Genomic DNA, 19,195 nt, shown 5'->3' with positions numbered 1-19,195 from the left:
GCTCGCAGTCGGCGTTCCAATTTATCCCAAAGACGTTTGATGACGTTGAGGTCAGGGCTCAACTGAGGACATACAATTTTTACGCGCAATGCGCTTCAACACTCGGCGGTCCCGTTCTGTGAGCTTCGCGGCAGTTATTGCTCCTATACGTTTCCACTTCACAATAACAGCACTTACAGTTGACCGGGGCAGCTCTAGCAGGGCAGAAATTTGACGAACTGACTTGTTGGAAAGGCGGCATCCTATGACGGTGCCACGTTGACAGTCACTGAGCTCTTCAGTAAGGTCATTCTACTGCCAATGTTATGGAGATTGCATGGCTGTGTGCTCGATTTTATACACCTGTCAGCAACGGATGTGGCTGAAATAGCCGCATCCACTAATTTCAAGGGGTGTCCACATACTTTTGTATATATAGCGTATATGGTTGAAAACTCTACTTTGACATTTTCCAAGAATATTCTGATGCTACTGAACATATCCAGAATATTTTCATATTTCGTTAACATATGTGGTGAAAAGTACAGTAAAAATGCACAAAATCAACAGTGTAATATTTGGATTCAGTCTTGTGTCAGGTGAACTGTTTTGTCCTCACCTTTATTCCACAAATGTTCCCATAATCTCCAAACTGTTTCATTTTAATTGCTACCATGGTTATGCATATGCTTTTCATATTTCTTCTGTAAGAAACATTTAAATTTCGCCCTATCCGTATAGGCCAATTCCCACAAATGTAAGGGGTGATTAAGTGCCAAATAAAGACTAAATAAAAGAGGGTTGACAACATCTTAAATCAGCCATAAATACACTTGTGACAGGGTGACAGGGGGAAGGAAGCTTGTCGTGTCCAACAGGGAGGGAAACTTGCTAGCTTCACCAAAACATTTAAATGATTAAAACATTTCTAGCCTGGCTATGGGTAACATGTTACGCTCGACTCACTCAGTTTTCCACAAAACACCAGAAAATGACCAAAGAGAGTACAGCCAGCTTACCTGCTTTTACACTATTATTAGATGTTCAATGTTTCTTTTGAATTTTTTTGGGGTGCAAATAAATAGTTTTACCATATTAAAACACTAGTTCACTTCCCGTATCAGGGTTGACCTTAAAAATGTGTGACAGGGTTCTTTGACCTTAAAATTAATTACTGACCACAAAAAAAATCTTCAGAAATGACTGTTTAAAGGAACAAAACAACAACTACAGCTTTACAATGATGGTGAAAACTTGGATAAACGTTTGAATTAAATGGGTTCAAATATTCCTTGAAGTAAGAGGATGCACATGTCAAAATGTTGGCAGAAGTTTGGCACATTAGCAAGTCTTTAAATTATCAGATTTATTGAATTTTCCATGTGGTCTATATTAAAATGCACTTAATTTATTAGACTTTTAAAATGGAATATGTGCATAATTTATACTTAAAATATCAAAAAGGCACGCATTTCGTGGAATAACTCGCTCTGATACTGTAGGCCTAATTTAAACCTAGTTGTGGGGAATCCCCTGATGAATGTATTATTTTACAACCACTTACAGTAAGTATGTTTGTCCTGGACCTCGACTTCCAAAATCAATATTAGATTCGCTTGAGTCCAGTACAGTATCTGTTTTATGCATGTGCTCAGACTTCAGACTCACTGTGGTTCACTGGGCTAGAGACTCAGAGGAAACCACCATCACACTACTGGTGTAACTGGCTGCTCTATCAGCCTTTTATTGACTTGAGACAAGTGTGATGAGAATGCCAGGCCCCATGTGAGGACCAACTAGGATTGCTAAACTTTCCCAAAAAGTCCAGGTTTTCCAGAAAATCCTGGTTGGAGCATTAAGGGTTACCCGTTTATTCCCTTCTGATTCTGTGCATCTTCCAACCAGGATTTCTAGAGCACCTGGGAATTTTGGGAAAGCTACTGGAATTTTGCAACCCTAGTCACAAGCCAGGCATCCGCCTGACACTCAACTGACCTTTCTAATGGTTATGCAGTGGTAGCCAGCAGAGTGTACTAGTGGTTATTAGATTCCTGAGTAACAGTTGGTAAGAGGGTGATGAAGGAGTGCTTCATCTGGGAGCCATTTCAGACCGACCGTACACCCAATGTCAAATTAAGCCCTGTGATGGTGCTTGAATATATTACCCTTATAATAATAATAATAATAATAATCTAAGGCACTTTACGTGTCCGGCAATGTCTCGCCCCAGCCGTGACATTTTAACGGCCCATTATATTTCTGTAATACGATTGGTTTTCAGCAGCCGCCCCGTAGAGGGTGAATAGGGCTGGGAGAGGCTGGGAGGTAGGCTCACACAGAGCAATGCTATACTGTGCTACAGAGCAGGCTTTCAGACCATCTCAGAATTGTGTAATGGACAGATCTGCCCATCTCTCAAATGGTACCCTTCCCTACAGCATGTACCTTTGACTAGAGCATATAGGGCCATTTGGGACGCAGATTAGAACAGTTTGACATCCACCAATAGCAGTAAGTTTGTGGGGAATGGAATGGCTCCATTTTGGATGAGAGATTTAACAGCACTATAATACAACATTTAACTGGGCAGGTCTTGTGTTCAGAGGGCCATAATGTGATGAGCTACAGGAGGTTGAGGTTAGACTAGCAAGTTTTTTTACACGCTTGGCTTGTTTCAGACATAGCTTGCGTACCACATGCCACCTTATTCCCTACTAAGCGCACTACTTTTGACCAGGGATATTGTGCCATTTGGGAGGCAACCATTCAGTAAATTCCCTGTGTGTTCGATTTACACCACCGTTCAAAAGGTTGGTGTCACTTAGAAATGTCTTTGATTTTAAAAGAAAAGCACTTTTTTTGTCCATTAAAATAACAAATTGATCAAAAATACCGTGTAGACATTGTTAATGTTGTAAATGACTATTGTAGATGGAAACGGCAGATTTTTTATGGAATATCTACATAGCCGTACAGAGGCCCATTATCAGCAACCATCACTCCTGTGTTCCAATGACACATTATGTTAGCTAATCCAAGTTTATAATTTTAAAAGGTTAATTGATCATTAGAAAACCCTTTTGCAATTATGTTAGCACAGCTGAAAACTGTTGTCCTGATTAAAGAAGCAATAAAACTGGCCTTCTTTAGACTAGCGTCACACCCTGATCTGTTTCACCTGTCTTTGTGAATGTCTCCACCCACCTCCAGGTGTCACCCGGTTTCCTCATTAGTCTCTGGGTATTTATTCCGGTGTTCCCTGTTGCCAGTTCGTCTTGTCTTGTCAACCAGCATGTTTTTCCGTGCGCCTGCTTTTTCCTTCTCTCTTTTGCTAGTCCTCCTGGTTGACCCTTGACTCTGAACCCACCCGTCTGACCTCGAGCCTGCCTGCCACTCTGTACCTCCTGGACTCTGACCTTTTGCCTATCCACAACCATTCTCTTGCCTGCCCCTTGGATTATAATAAATATCAGAGACTCGAACCATCTGCCTCCCATGTCTGCATCTGGGTCTCACCCTGTGCCCTTATAGTACAAACTGGCCATGACAGACCCAGCAGACTTGGACCAGCTCCGCCGCGCTGTCTCCCTGCAGGGAGCCACCATTGGGAGGCATGAGGAGCTATTGCTGGACCTTTTGGAAGGGCTTCGTTCCCTGACGGAACGCCACGACCAAGGGTTCAAGACTATCATGGAGCGAATCAGTGAGTTAGCTCATAGGCAGCCTGCCACCTGAGACCTCCCAACCACCCAGTAACCTGTCTACTGTCAGTGGTGGGTTTGTACAGCCTACCCCGGCTCCACTTACCACCTCTGGAGCGATATTCTGGGGATCCTGCCAGGGTTATTTCTTTCTCAGTGCTCCCTCATTTTTGAGCTGTAGCCATCTTCTGACCGGTCAAAGATAGCGTAATAATATACGCCAATGTCGGGAAGGGCGCTCTCCTGGGCTATGGCAGTTTGGGAGCAACAATCCGCTATTTGTTGTGATCTGGAAGACTTCATGGCAGAGGTGAGGAAGGTTTTCGATTCTCCGGTATCCGGGAGAGTGTCAGCCTGAACTACTTGAATTACGCCAAGACTTCCATAGTGTGGCAGACTACGATGTAGTCTTTTGCACGTTGGCCACTGAGAGTGCCTGGAATCCAGAGTCCTTATTCGATTCTTTCCTTCACGGATTATCAGCGGTGATAAAAGATGAGCTAGCTGCTTAGGAGTTACCTGTGGACCTTGATTCTCTCATTGCCCTCGCCATTAGGATTGATGGACGTCTACGGGAATACAGGAGTGAGAGGTCTGGCCTAGGTCACACTCATGCATCCGTTGCAGCTCGCTCACCTCTGACGGAATCCGGAAGTCCCCGAATGGTGTTTTTCCCAAGAGGATCCGAGGCCACCTGAGCTCCCTCGAATCATTGACGACGGGTGAGTCGGATACATCGGAACCTATGCAACTGGGAAGAGCTAGACTATCGCCTAGGGAACGTTCACGCAGGCTACTACACTGATGAGCCTGACTGGGAACCCTTTAATTCCCATTATCCAAACTCATTTTTATTGCTGTGGGTAGACCAGTCTAAGTCTCTCCGGATGTCATTGACTCTGGGGCAGATGCGTTTCATGGATGCTACCCTAGTATCAGAACTAAGTATCCCTACTCAACTCTCCTCTGTTCCTATGGATGCCAGGGCACTGGACGGCCACTCCATTGGAAGAGTCACGCACAGCACAGTCCATTAATATGCAGGTATCTGGAAACCACAGTGAGTCAATACAGCTACTCCTCACTGAGTCTACCCACACCCCTATTTTCTTGGCTCCAAGAAGCACAACTCCGATATTGACTGGACCACAGAGCCCGTTCTGCCATTCACATTGCCTGAAGGCGGCGCAGCCTTCCCCGGAACGTCTGCCTCCAGGGTTGAGTACGGCCTCTGATCTCTGCCGTTCCAGCAGAGTACGATGACCTCCTTGAGGTTTTCAGCAAGGCTCGTGCTACCTCCCTTCCTCCACATCGTCCTTACGATTGTGCCATTGACCTCCTCCCGGGCACCACACTGCCTCGAAGCCGGCTATATACCCTGTCTGGTCTTGAGCCCAAGGCCATGGAGGAGTACAGAGGACTCTCTGGCTGTTGGGAGTGTTCGTCCTTCTGCCTCTCCTGCTGGTACAGGATTATTTGTGGGGAAGAATGACAAGACCCTGCGTCCATGCATTGATTACCGGGGCCTCAATGACATTACAAGCAAATCGGTACCCTCTACCACTACTCTCAAACCTCTCCAGGGGGCTACCATCTTTTCCAAACTGGACCTTCGGAATGCCTACCACCCTATGGGGATACGAAGGAGACGAGTGGAAAACGGCTTTCAACACTGCCAGTGGACACTGAGTACCTGGTCATGCTGTTTGGTCAACGGCCATGGTCAACGATGTGCTCCGGGACATGTTGAATCGGTTTTTTTTTGTCTACCTCGACGACATCCTGGTTCTCTCGTTCTGCCCAGGAACACGGTCGACAGGTCCTTCAGCGCCTCCTGGAAAATCAGCTTGTGAAAGCTGAGAAGATTGTGTTCTACCGCGCCAGTATCTCCTTTCTGGGATACATCATTGCTGAAGGGAATGTTCAGACAGATCCGGAAAAGGTGAGAGTGGTGGGGAATTGAGCCAAGCCCACATCCAGGGTGCAGCTACAACGGTTTCTGTGGTTTGCCAATTTCTGCCATTTCATTCGGGGGTACAGCAATCTGGCGGCCCCCTCTCTGCACTCACCTCTCCCAAGGTACCGTTCACATGGTCTCCAGCAGCAGACAAGGCTTTAGGGGATCTAAAGCAGCGATTCACTACTGTCCCCGTCCTCATCCATCCGAACCCGACTCGTCAGTTTGTGGATGAGGTTGACGCTTCCGACGTGGGAGTAGGGGCCATCCCTGTGCCTTCATGTCCCATCGTCTCAACCCTACGGAGAAGAACTACGACGTTGGGAACCGGGAACTCCTAGCGGTTAAGATGGCTCTGGAGGAGTGGAGGCACTGGCTGGAAAGGGCAGAACATCCATTTCTGGTATGGACGGATCATAAGAATTTAGAATACCTCCACACTGCCAAGCACCTCAACCCAAGGCAAGCTCGTCGGGCTCTGTTATTTACAAGGTTCAATTTCACCATCTCCTACAGCCCAGGGTCCAAAACCTTGAAGCCGGACGCTCTCCCGTCTGTACAGTTCCACTGCCACTCCCGCTGAATCTGAGACCATCCTCCCTGCCCCATGTTTGGAGGCTTTGGTTGTTTGGGGTATTGAGGCTCTGGTCCGCAAGACACAACGTTCCCAGCCGGACCCTGGCTAACAGGATGTTCATTCCTGATTCGGCCCGGTCTCAAGTCCTGGAATGGGCTCACTCCTCCAGGCTTACCGGTTATCCTGGGGCTCGTCGTACCCTGTCTTTCCTCCGACAATGCTTCTGGTGGCCCACCATGGCTCCTGATGTCTCGGCCTTCGTCGCCGCATGCATGGTGTGCGCTCAAAGCAAGACTCCGGAAAGCTCCATCTGGCCTCTACCTGGATTTTGTCCATGGGCTTCCCCCGTCAGATGGTAACGCCACCATTCTGACGGTGGCGGAGAGGTTTTCCAAAACCGCCCATTTCATCCCTCTTCCCAAGTTACCTTCAGCCAAGGAGATCGACCAGCTCAAGGTGCAGCACATCTTCCAAATCCATGGACTCCGGGTCGTCATGGTCTCGGATCGGGGTCCTCTGTTCCCGTCCCGATTCTGGAAGGTGTTCTGCATCCTTATTGGGTCGTCGGCCAGTCTGTCCTCAGGGTTTCATCCCCAATCGAAACGGCCAGTCGGAGCGAGCCAATCAAGACATGGAGACGACACGTCGGTGTCTCGTTGCTAGTAAACCCACCAACTGGAGCCAGAAACTGGCCTGGGTGGAATATGCTAGGAACACTGTTCCCTGCTCGGGTACTGGACTCACCCCATGCAGCGTTCGAAGGGGGAATCAGCCTCCGCTCTTCTCAGAGCAAGAAGTTGAGGTAAACATGCCCAGGTGTTCGTCCCCCGCTGTCGGCGTACCTTGAAAAGAGCTTGGGCGGCTCTTCTCAAGACCACCTCCAAGTATCGTCGACAAGCGGACCGCCACCGGACTCTGGCTCCCCGCTAGTGGGTCAGGCAGAGGGTACGGTTGTCCACACGGGACCTGCCCCTCCGGGTGGAATGCCACAAACTTTCCCCATTTCTAGAGTCCTTAGTCCCACTGCTGTTACCCGGTACCCTCCGTTTTCACCCTAATTTTCATGTTTCCAAGATAAAGGACTGAGACAAGGGTTTAGTCTTCCGTTTCTAGGCCCATCCCTCCCCTGTGTCGTTGACGGTCAGCCAGCGTACACGGTGAGACGCCTCCTGAGGGGTCGACCACCGGGCAGGGGTTTCCAGTACCTGGTTGACTGGGAGGGTTATGGCCCAGAGGAGAGGTGCTGGGTTCCTGCTAAAGACATCCTGGACCCGGCCCTCATCACTGCCGGTACCCCCGTCAGCCAGCTATGCACCCAGGTAGGACACCAGGTGCGGGGGGGGGGTACTGTCACACCCTGATCTGTTTCACCTGTCTTTGATTGTCTCCACCCACCTCCAGGTGTCACCCGTTTGTCCCTGGATATTTGTTCCGTTTGTCTGTTGCCAGTTCGTCTTGTCAACCAGCGTGTTTTTCTGTGCTCCTGCTTTTTCTTCTCATTTCCTAGTCATCCTGGTTTTGACCCTTGCCTGCCTTGACCCTGAACCCACCTGATCATACTGCCTGCCTGCCACTCCCTCCTGGACTTTGACCTTGTTTATGATCTTTTGCCTGTCCATAACATTCTCTTGCCTGCACCTTAGATTATAATAAATATCAGAGACTCGAACCATCTGCCTCCCGTGTCTACATCTGGTTCTTTCCCTGTGCCCTTAACTAGTTGAGTATCTGGAGCATCAGCATTTGGGTTTGAATACAGGCTCAAATGGCCAGAAACAAAGACCTATCTTCTGAAACGCATCAGTCTATTCTTCTGAGAAATTAAGGCTATTCCATGCGAGAAATTGCCAAGAAACTGAAGATCTCGTACAACGCTGTGTACTACTCCCTTCACAGAACAGCGCAAACTGGCTCTAACCAGAATAGAAAGTGGGAGGCCCCGGTGCACAACTGAGCAAGAGGACAAGTACATTCGAGTGTCTAGTTTGAGAAAGATGCCTCCAAGTCCTCAACTGGCAGCTTCATTAAATAGTACCCGCAAAACACCAGTCAACGTCAAGTGAAGCGGTGACTCTGGGATGCTGGCCTTCTAGGCAGAGTTCCTCTGTCCAGTGTCCTTTTGCCCATCTTAATCTTTTCAATTGGCCAGTCTGAGATATGGCTTTTTCTTTGCAACTCTGCCTAGAAGGCCAGCCTCCCGGAGTCGCCTCTTCACTGACGTTGAGACTGGTGTTTTGGGGTACTATAACCCTGTTGTAATCAGAGAATAACAAGGGGCTTTCTCATATCTGAAGGCTCCTTGGCACTGTAGACACCATATGGCATGATATTAAATTACACACACATACCTCATCTAGGCTGTCTGCTGCCATACCTGCTTATGGATAATGCCAAGTGGCCTAGATTTACCTGGATTCAGTGCATCCCATGTTAAAATATGTATTTGAGACATATTGATCAGCCTCGCCCTCCATGATTAGGTGTGTCACTGAAATGGCACCATATTCCCATAAGGCTCTGGTCAAAAGTAGTGAACTATGTAGGGAATAGGGTGCCATTTAGGACAAATACCTATTAGTGGGTCTGTGTCTGTCTGCCAACAGTAGCAGCTGCCCTTGCCCATACTGTCGCATGAAGAACAATAACCTTTTTAAATAAATGTTTCCTGTGTGTTCACACTAACTTCCGAGCGAGGGTGTTTTTCCTGGCAGGCTTCCCGTCTCCATTCTGTGGGTGCCATTTAGGACACACTGGGTGATGTGGACCGGATGGCTCCCAACCCTAACCCTATTCATTTAGATACTTTTAAACCTCTGCAGAACCCTGCTCCCACCCTCCTAGGCCTACTACCATGTTCACACACACACCACCCCCCTCAGTAAAGGAATACTGTACAGCTTTTATAACACTAGTCAGGGAATTTGAAAAAAAAAAAGCAATTCAGATTGCCTCCAATGGCATTTAGTAAATGTTTAATTAGTCAATGTCTTAGTAGAACAGGGGTGTCAAACATGTGTCCTGGGGCCTTCAGTGACAAGCCGTCTGATGGAATGTAGCACAGACTGGAACCCTACTACGTTTGTAGTGCACTATATAGGGAATAAGGTACCATTTTGGACACAGGTCCTCACTCTCACTTGACAATATTAGATGGGGAAACAACCATTCACACAGCAAATGCAGTGGAGGCCATTGTTATACAGTCCTCTGTGAGCACAAAAGAGCTTTGTCATTGGCGTCTTCTGGGTCAACAATGAACATTTCTGACCGGGTTTATTTTCCAAAATGGCCACTTGGATATCAGAACTTTAATACCCCTGTTGTAGAACATTAGACATGACAGAGGGTTATAGCTAATCGGAACTGCAACCCACACATCCACTAGAGTAACGTTTTGCCTAACTTTGTGCTAATGAGATTAAATGTAAAATGATTAATAAAACAAATTGAAAAGTGAGGTAATGTCAAATCTACTGTTCCTCTGTCGTTCTATAGCTTTCAAGACCTAATAGTGAGAACATTATTAGCTAGATTGGGTCTGTGAGATTATATTAGTTATGTCTACATAAGCAAGTTATGCCATTGTGTGAATATATACACACACACACACACACACACACACACACACACACACACACACACACACACACACACTAATAAGAATGAACCAGTCATTTCCCCCACTAGTCTTGAACCTAGTGACTTGGGAGGGCAGAGAATCGGAGATGAGTATTGTGTTAGACAACAAGCTTTGGGTTTGAGGTATACAGTCTAAAACAAAGGCCTCTACTCCAGAATCCATATTATTTCAGAACTCTACTCCAGAATTCATATCACTATTTCCAGATTAGTTGAGACAGACATCGTTATTGTTCTGATTGGAGGGGTATTTACCTTTACCTGGTGCCTGAGGGAGGAAGGCCCCAATTAATTTGGACCTCTTCTTTTCATAGCCTTTCTGTGTGATGTCACCTGCCAAAGGAGGAGAGGAAAACTACCGTTAGTGAAACGGAAGGATATAGAATAATAGAAGCTTAGGCCTATTCAGAGATCTACATGCTGCTACAGTATCACTGATAGCAGACCACACTATCCATGGCATCAGCAGATGACAGTATACAACAGGTTAAACTGTTTGCTTAGTCGCTGCTACGCTGTGTCCTTTTTTATGCTGAAGATCGGTGTTTGGCGCTAGGTTGGACAAACAGGAAGCGACAGAGAGAACAAGGGAGTGAGGAACTAGGAAGGAGAGAAGTGTGGATTGGGTAGTAGATGATTGCAGTGACTGTAGTAAAGTGTCAGTGATAAATACGACAGAGTCCCAGCTGCCAGTGTGTATTACTCACCAAGGCCTGGTGCCCTCACAGGTAATAAGGAGAGGCTGGGGGAAAGAGGGAGGAGGAAGGGGGAGAGAGCTCGGACGCTAGTCACAAGATCTGGCTTCTCTAACCACGGACATATTAGCTGTCTGTAGCTCTCAGAGCAGGGGAAGCAGATGTGAGTGACTGTGTGCGCGTGTGTGTTGGCAGGCAAATCCACTTTGATTGAACTCAATGACCGGAGTGGATAAGGAATGAGCAGCAACAGGCTCAACCAACCACAGTAGAGCATTGATGACACTGATGGACACAACATTCATGACAGCATGTGGCTGAACAACATGGACATTCTAACACTTCAGGCATTGAAGATGCAGAGCATACAGTTTCAACTGGAAGGCTTACATTAAGAGGTGTATAAAGGCAAATTTAAACTCATAGTAAAAGCAGTACTGTCCATTAAAGTGCAGTAATACCCAGGTCTGTTCAAGAAAACAGCAATACATAAAAATAACAGGACTGTCAATAATACACTACATGTACAAAAGTATGTGCTTGTCGAACATCTCATTCCAAAATCATGCGAATTAATAGGCAGTTGGTCCTCCCCTTTGCTGCTATAACAGCCTCCACCCTTCTGGGAAGGCTTTCCACTAGATGTTGGAACATTGCTGCGGGGACTTGCTTCCATTCAGCCACAAGAGTATTAGTGAGGTCGGGCACTGATGTTGAGCAATTAGGCCTGGTTCGTAGTCGGCGTTACAATTCATCCGAAAAAGTGTTCGATGGGGTTGAAGTCAGGGCTCTATGCAGGCCAGTCAAGTTCTTCCAAACCGATCTTGACAAACCATTTCTGTATGGACCTTGCTTTGTGCACGGGGGCATTGTCATGCTGAAACAGAAAGGGCCTTCCCCAAACTGTTGCCACAAAGTTGGAAGCACAGAATCGTCTAGAATGTCATCGTATGCTGTAGCATTAATATTTCCCTTCACTGGAACTAAGGGGCCTAGCCCGAACCATGAAAAACAGCCCCAGACCAGTATTCTTCCTCCACCAAACTTTACAGTTGGCACTATGCATTCAGACAGGTAGCGTTCTCCTGGCATCCACCAAACCCAGATTCATTTGTCAGACTGCCAGATGGTGAGGCGTGATTCATCACTCTAGAGAACACGTTTCCACTGCTCAAAAGTCCAATGGCGGCAAGCTTTACACCACTCCAGCTGACGCTTGGCATTGTGCATGGTGATCTTATGCTTGTGTGCGGCTGCTCGGCCAAGGAAACCCATTTCATGAAGCTCCTAATGAACAATGTGGCTGAAATAGCCGAATCCACTAATTTGAAGGGTTGTCCACATACTTTTTGCCATGTAGTGTTGATCAGGCTTTTGGAATCCCTTTAACAGTCATCATATATTCTATTTTTCGAAACAGAGGACAGAGGGGGTTAAGGCCGATGGGGGAGGGAGTCAGCGGTGTGAGGAAGCAGAGGGGGAGGCAGGGCACATGGTACTAATTAGCATCTCCAGTAGGAGTGCTCCCACCCCAGTGAGACTGGACGCAGCAGCGCAGCAGGGACTGGTAAACATATGAATATTTAACCAAACTACCATAGCCTCTATACCAGCCCAGTCTGGTTGAACAGAAGGCTGTCTGGAAGGAGGCCTGACCTTGTCTCAGGCATACAGAGCGGATGGACACACACGTGAAGTCTGCACCAATGCGTGGCACGCCAAAGATACCATGACTGAATAACATAGGTTACAGCACAACCCACTGTGAAGCTTTACACACACCAAGCATCTTCTTGGCACGATGCACTGATAGTCGGGGAAACGATCCAAGCCAAACTGAAATTCATTTGAGAGTCAACTTCTCTAGCTCTGGATTAGAGATTTCCTGATGAGCCCGTGCTGCATCAAGCAGTAACCCAGGAGAACAGACACAGAAAGAGAGAGACGAGAGAGAGAGACAGAAAGAGTGAGAGCAGAGATGACGCTGGCATCTGTATGGTATGCAACCTGTTTGATGGCTTTAGCACATTTACCCAGCCAGCTTTGGGGCGAAGTTCTGTTTAAGACCCAGTGAGAGAGCTCATCCTCAACCTGCCTCTCTAATGGCACACTAATCCCTTCGTAGTGCACTACATTTGACCAGGGCCCATAGGGAATAGTGCCCCATTTGGGAAACAGCCTCAGTCGTGTCCTTCAGAGCAGGAGAGGAGACCGCAGGAGACAACGAACGACGAGGCTCTTTAAAAACATTGAGGGTGACTCATCATGACGTCCCTCCCACGGTGCTGCTGCTACAGCTGTTTATGAGAACCCATCTGCGAGACAGAAACAAGAGGTAGGTTTCCACAGACGGGGCTGACAGCAGCCACTCTTAACTTAGACCTAGCCCAAGCCACTGATCACAAGCCACTGATCACAAGCCACTGATCACAAGCCACTGAGAACCACATAATAAAGAGGTCCCTTGTTGACTGAAAGACAATGCCACATAGATGGTGACTTAACATATAGATAGTGTCCCAAATTACACCCTATATAGGGTTCTGGCCAGAAGTAGGGCACAAAGGGAATAGGACGCCTTGTGGAATGCTCCGTTACAGTTAAAGACATTTGAAGAGCTTTGAGCACTGATGAGTCAATACATTAAGAATGAATACCAGAGGCAACCCTAGATAATTACTGTATAAACCCTTTATGCAGATGGTTTTAATCACGTCTTACTTCTGGAAAGAACACTTGTGGAAATAATTAGCACCAAGTTCAAGTGCAACAGAGCTTAACACTAAAATATGCATGCAGTCTACACTATTCTGTATAGTACAGTGATTTATGCCTGATGCTTTCTATATCTACTCAGTAAGCTGCTTCGTGCTATGAATAATTTAAGATACATACTGTACTAGACTCCATCCATCCAATGCTCAGTCCTTATATTTCCTTTCAGAGACTCCTTCCCTTTGGTTTCTAAAACACTGTGCACCAAAGAGGCCATACAAGAGCGCAATCATTACAGTCCTTGTAGGCTAGCATCCTCACAGTCAATTGCAGGGTGTAGCCCAGTAGCCACCATACTCACAGTGCTAGTTTTGGCACCAACACATGAAACGATTACTGCACAGGAAAATGGTGAGTTGGACAAAGAAGTCCTACCTGCTTTTCAGTGCTGACAAAGGTTGTAACCCATACCGCTAGACAGACACACCCATTATCACTCTGCTTTCTTTGCCCAGGTTTTCGACATTTAAAGCTCAGTTTTCCTTTTCATAGATTGCTCCCAGGAACTCAGTTGTCTGTGCTGCTGCTGCAGGAGGCTTTGTGCCAGCATATGAAAGAGAAAGGAGAACCACACAACACAACAGTGTAGAAAACAATAAGAGTCTTTGACCATAGAATAGGAAGGGAAAGGAGGAGGAGGTGGTGGTGGAGGAAGGGTAGAGGGACAGGAGGAGGAGGAGGAGTAGAAATGGGAGGAATGGCATGCTCGATCCTAGTCCTCTCCCAGGAATGTTTACGAAACGCTACCATAGCTGCCCAGGGTCGTCTGAAAGTAAAGACTGGACTGACATGACGGGTAAAACTCATTCACTCTCCCGCCTTCACCCAGCCCCCCCCGCCCCCGAGAATGTTCCTCCCTCTCCCTTCCTCTGCATCACAATGTTTATCTCTGCTGGATGTAAATGGGGGAAACAATCAAATCAGCACCGTTTCCTTTTTAGGCGATGCCTGCTGCCTGAGCCTCACTAACGGCCCCTTCCCTTCCCTGTGGCTCCCCGGCCAACCCAGGCTTATATGGTCATCACAGCCAGGGCCCACTTTACAGACAGGCTACTGTACACTACATACTGCAGGCAGACAGTACAGATGCTTACTGTACAATAAACCAGGTCCCTCGGTGTCCCCCAAATGGCACCCTATTCCCTATACAGTGCACTACTTTTGACCGGAGCCCTTTGGGCCCCGGTCAAAAGTAGTCCACTATACAGAGAATAAGGAGCCATTTGGGGCACAGATCCAGTGTGGATCTTTAAGATTCATGTCCCAAGGTCCAGCTATCAATGAAAAAGGAAAAAAGTGCTGAGATGTTACTGGTCAGCGGATACCAAATCTGTCTAACTCATTATACTTAGTGAATGGGAACTCAGGAGGCACTTAGACTCAAAGCCTTGAGCATCTAAAGTTTGTCTGTAAATCAGAGGAGAAATCTACAAAGGCAAGCTGACTGACTTCAGACAAGAGAGGTGCAGCTGGAGTTCAAATGAAATAGTATTTTTCACATGCACCAAATACAACAGGGTGCACAACAGGGTGCATACAACAGGGTGCACCTTACTGTGACACGCTTACTTACGAGCCCCTAACACAGTTTTAAAAAGTACGAAAAATTTGCTAAATGAACTGAAGGAAAAATATTAACACAAAACAAGGCTAAATACAATGGGTACCGGTACCTAGTTAATGAGCGGGGGTACAGGTTAGTTGAGATAATACTGTATGTACATGTAGGTGTATATATTTACACAGTTGAAGTGGGAAGTTAACATACACTTAGGTTGGAGTCATTAAAATTCGTTTTTCAAACACTCCACAAATTTCTTGTTAACAAACCTATAGTTTTGGCAAGTCGGTTAGGACAACTACTTTGTGCATGACAAGTACCGTAATTTCCGGACTATTAAACGCACCTGAATATAAGCCGCACCCACTGAATTTTATTTTTTATTTTTAACATAAATAAGCCGCACATGTCTATAAGCCGCAGGTGCCTACCGGTACATTGAAACAAATGAACTTTACACAGGCTTTAACGAAACACGGCTTGTAACAAAAAATAAAAAATTAGCAGTAAGCTTTAGTTGTCTTTTTGCACTGAGTCAATTCCTCACGCTGCTGTTTCCAACGTCTTATCATCGACTCATTAAGACCAAGCTCCCGTGCAGCAGCTCTATTTCCTTTTCCAACAGCCAGATCAATCGCCTTAAACTTGAAAGCTGCATCATATGCATTTCTCTGTGTCTTTGCCATGATGACGGTGACAAAATGACTACCGTAATCAGAATGATGGGAAGTTTGAGAGCGCTCGATTTAATCTAAACAGTAAACAAAAAAGTTGTTTGACCGTAACCCGTTCGGCAATTTCATTGGTCTAATGAAATCTTCATGCCGCCAGAAAACTGAGCATGTCACAGAATGTGTTTTTTTGAAAAAAAAAAAAAAATTGAAAGCGGGAAAAATCCATATATTAGCCGCGTCATTGAGCAATTTCCAAACGCTTGAAGGTACCACGTTCATCTGTACAAACAATAGTACGCATGTATAAACACCATGGGACCACGCAGCTGTCATACCACTTAGGAAGGAGATGCGTTCTGTCTCCTAGAGATGAACGTACTTTTGTGCAAAAAGTGCAAATCAATCCCAGAACAACAGCAAAGGACCTTGTGAAGATGCTGAAGTAAACAGGTACAAAAGTATCTATATCCACAGTAAAACGAGTCCTATATCGACATAACCTGAAAGGCCGCTTAGCAAGGAAGAAGCCACTGCTCCAAAACCGCCATAAAAAAGCCAGACTACGGTTTGCAACTGCACATGGGGGCAAAGACCGTACTTTTTGGAGAAATGTCCTCTGGTCTGATGAAAATTATGTGGATATATTGAAGAAACATCAAGACGTCAGGAAGTTGTTTTAACACTTTTGGTTACTGCATGATTTCATGTGTTATTTCATAGTTTTGACGTCATTATTATTCTACAATGTAGAAATTGGTCAAAGTAAAGAAAAACCCTGGAATGAGTAGGTGTTCTAAAACTTTTGACTGGTACTGTATGCATGTTATGTACTGCTCTAGGGATATATTATTATTGTTTGGAAAACCTTATTTACTATGTAGTATTCACTCTTTATTCGACGCGCACTGCAAAGAGCACTGCAGAGAACACTGGAAGAAGAATTATCACTGAATTATCACAGTGACTTATTGTAATGTTTGTTTATATATCAATTAATCCCATAAGGGATGGGTTGCCAACTGGAGATTTGACACAAATAAATATTCATTCATTCATTTTATGTAGGGGTAAAGTGACTATGCATAGATAAGAGAGTGGCAGCAGTGTATGTGAAGAGTGTGAAGGAATGTGTGTGTGTGTGTGTGTTGGAGTGTCAGTGTAGTATGTGTGAGTGTGTGGTTAGAGTCTAGTGGGTGTACGTTGAGCCTGTGCAAGAGAGTCAAAGCAAAAAATAGGAATAACTAAGAATAAAATAAGGGGGGGGGGGGGGTCAATGCAAATAGTCTGGTTAGCCCCTCACAGGGAGGGTCTCGGCGCAGGTGGCCAGGGCCCCATCAAAGACCATGGTCCACCGTGCACACATTCAGACTGAATATACCCAAAACACACGCGCTTCAAATTCCAGCTATCTAGCTATGAACTAAACAGGGACAAATTCCAGGCTAAGCCATCAACAGGAGAAAAGCCAGTTCAAGAATGCCTGCAATATTGTGTGAATAAACACATCAAAAGATGCAGAGTACTACAAGTACCATGCTAATGGAGGCGTTAGCTCTCACTGTTATAGAATCAAAAGATGTAAACGGTGCTTCTACAGGCACCTGTTAATATCTGACAATATCTACAATACACATTGTACTCACCCAGCATATCCAGTCCCAAGAAATGGGACACAGGTGTTGTGGTGTAAAAGCTGTTGATATTAGGACAAACTACCTACGTCTACAGAGCACCACAGTGTCCTGTAAAGCAGAGCTGTGTCTCTCTATTCCCTCCTGAAGCACACAGCCAAAACCACAGAGACAATGGAAATACTCATCTAGAGCTCAGGCAGGTAATGCAGGAAAACAACCCCCTTATTTGCATTACACAAACCATGTAGGCATTTCACAGGAACAAAGGTAACCGTATCCTGACATCCTCTGCCGCCTTTGTAACCAGTCACATTACACTCATTCTCTTTTGAGCCATGCGATTGGTTGTCAATTAGCTTTTTTGCTTTCCCATACAAACCACTTTTTCCTGAGGGGCGGTCAATCCAATCAGTGAAGAGTCAGTCTGCACCCCTCCAAAACCTTTCCAGTTGGATCATTCCAACCTGCCTGCCCAAACATGCTATACCGGCGACATCACCGCCGACATCAGCAAAAACAAACAAATTGGCGTTTGTTGGCACCCAGGCACCACGGGGACAGAGATCCTCTAGCTTGCTCCTGGGGAGACCTGGGGAAATGAGGACAGGGAGGGGCACTGCTGGAGCTTTCTGGTGGCTCGGCTCAACAACAACAACAACAACAACAACAATAAAAAGAACAACAGTAGGGCCGGGACGACAGCAGTGCCACAATATTTTTTTTACATGGCAAAAATTGTCCCTTAAAAATCAGCTGTATGTAAAATATTGTGTGCTATAGCTTGGAACATAAATAAATGTGACTCTGGATGACAACATAACGGGAACGTTTATGTTTTGTTGCCATAGCACTACACAGCTGATTCAAATAGTCAAAGCTTGATGATAAGTTGGTTATTTCAATCAGCTGTGTAGTGCTAGGGCAAAAACCTTAATGTGTACCCCGGGGGGGAACCTCGCTAAATTATATGGAACCTTGCTAAATAACAACAACAACAACAACAGTTGTTGCCTACTGAAACAGCAGTCTATCTTCTATAACGGTAGAAAGGAGGGCAGCTCTAGATTTCACTGTCTGCTGTCACACTATAATGATTCATAGCATCCTCTTTAGAAGGCTTTCTGCATCAACTGTTAAAATGGAGGAATTCCTAGCGACGTTGAGCTTGTTAGTACATTGACATACTGTGCTATTTGATATAATAACACTGATTTCCTGACAAATTTCCCAGGCTGAGACTGCATCCCAAATGGCACCCTATTCCATTTATAGTTCACTACGTATGACCAGGGTCCAAAGGGAATAGAGTGCCATCTGGTACGTTCCTTGAGTGTTCATGTTTTTTTTTTTTCAGGACATTGTTGAGATGCAATGGGCTTTGGTAATGGTGGTAGTGGTGGGCTTTGGTAATGGTGGTAGTGGTGGGCTTTGGTAATGGTGGTAGTGGTGGTAGTGGTGGGCTTTGGTAGTGGTGGTAGTGGTGGGCTTTGGTAATGGTGGTAGTGGTGGTAGTGGTAGTGGTGGTAGTGGTGGGCTTTGGTAGTGGTGGTAATGGTGGTAGTGGTGGGAGGGGAGGGCTTTGGTAGTGTTGGGAGGGAGGGCTTTGGTAGTGGTGGTAGTGGTGGGAGGGGAGGGCTTTGATAGTGGTGGTAGTGGTGGGAGGGGAGGGCTTTGGTAGTGGTGGTAGTGGTGGGAGAGGAGGGCTTTGGTAGTGGTGGTAGTGGTGGGAGGGGAGGGCTTTGATAGTGGTGGTAGTGGTGGGAGAGGAGGGCTTTGGTTGTGGTAGTGGTGGGAGGGGAGGGCTTTGGTAGTGGTGGGAGGGGAGGGCTTTGGTATTTGTGGGAGAAGAGAGCTTTGGTATTGGTAGTTGTGGGAGGGGAGGGCTTTGGTAGTGGTGGAGGGGAGGGCTTTGGTAGAGGTGGAGGGGAGGGCTTTGGTATTGGTGGAGGGGAGGGCTTTGGTAGTGGTGGAGGGGAGGGCTTTGGTATTGGTGGGAGGGGAGG

The 19,195-nt window shown here is 46.3% G+C and overlaps 1 protein-coding gene across 13 annotated transcripts in view; it reads right to left on the bottom strand.

The window, feature by feature from the left end:
* Nucleotides 1-19,195, bottom strand: part of LOC115156908 (disco-interacting protein 2 homolog C) — a 245,037-nt gene that overhangs the window by 92,565 nt on the left and 133,277 nt on the right. For 12 of the 13 annotated variants that reach the window (XM_029704723.1, XM_029704710.1, XM_029704712.1 and 9 more), the window contains exon 2: nucleotides 10,109-10,186. In XM_029704723.1, coding sequence (XP_029560583.1) covers nucleotides 10,109-10,186 — 78 coding nt within the window. Of the gene's footprint in view, nucleotides 1-10,108; nucleotides 10,187-13,698; nucleotides 14,068-19,195 lie in introns of those variants that run through there. The other variant, XM_029704717.1, reaches the window with a different exon arrangement.

The sequence above is a fragment of the Salmo trutta genome, chromosome 21, assembly GCF_901001165.1.
Source record: "Salmo trutta chromosome 21, fSalTru1.1, whole genome shotgun sequence".
NCBI lineage: Eukaryota > Metazoa > Chordata > Actinopteri > Salmoniformes > Salmonidae > Salmo > Salmo trutta.
This window is presented reverse-complemented; position numbering and strand designations above follow the sequence as displayed.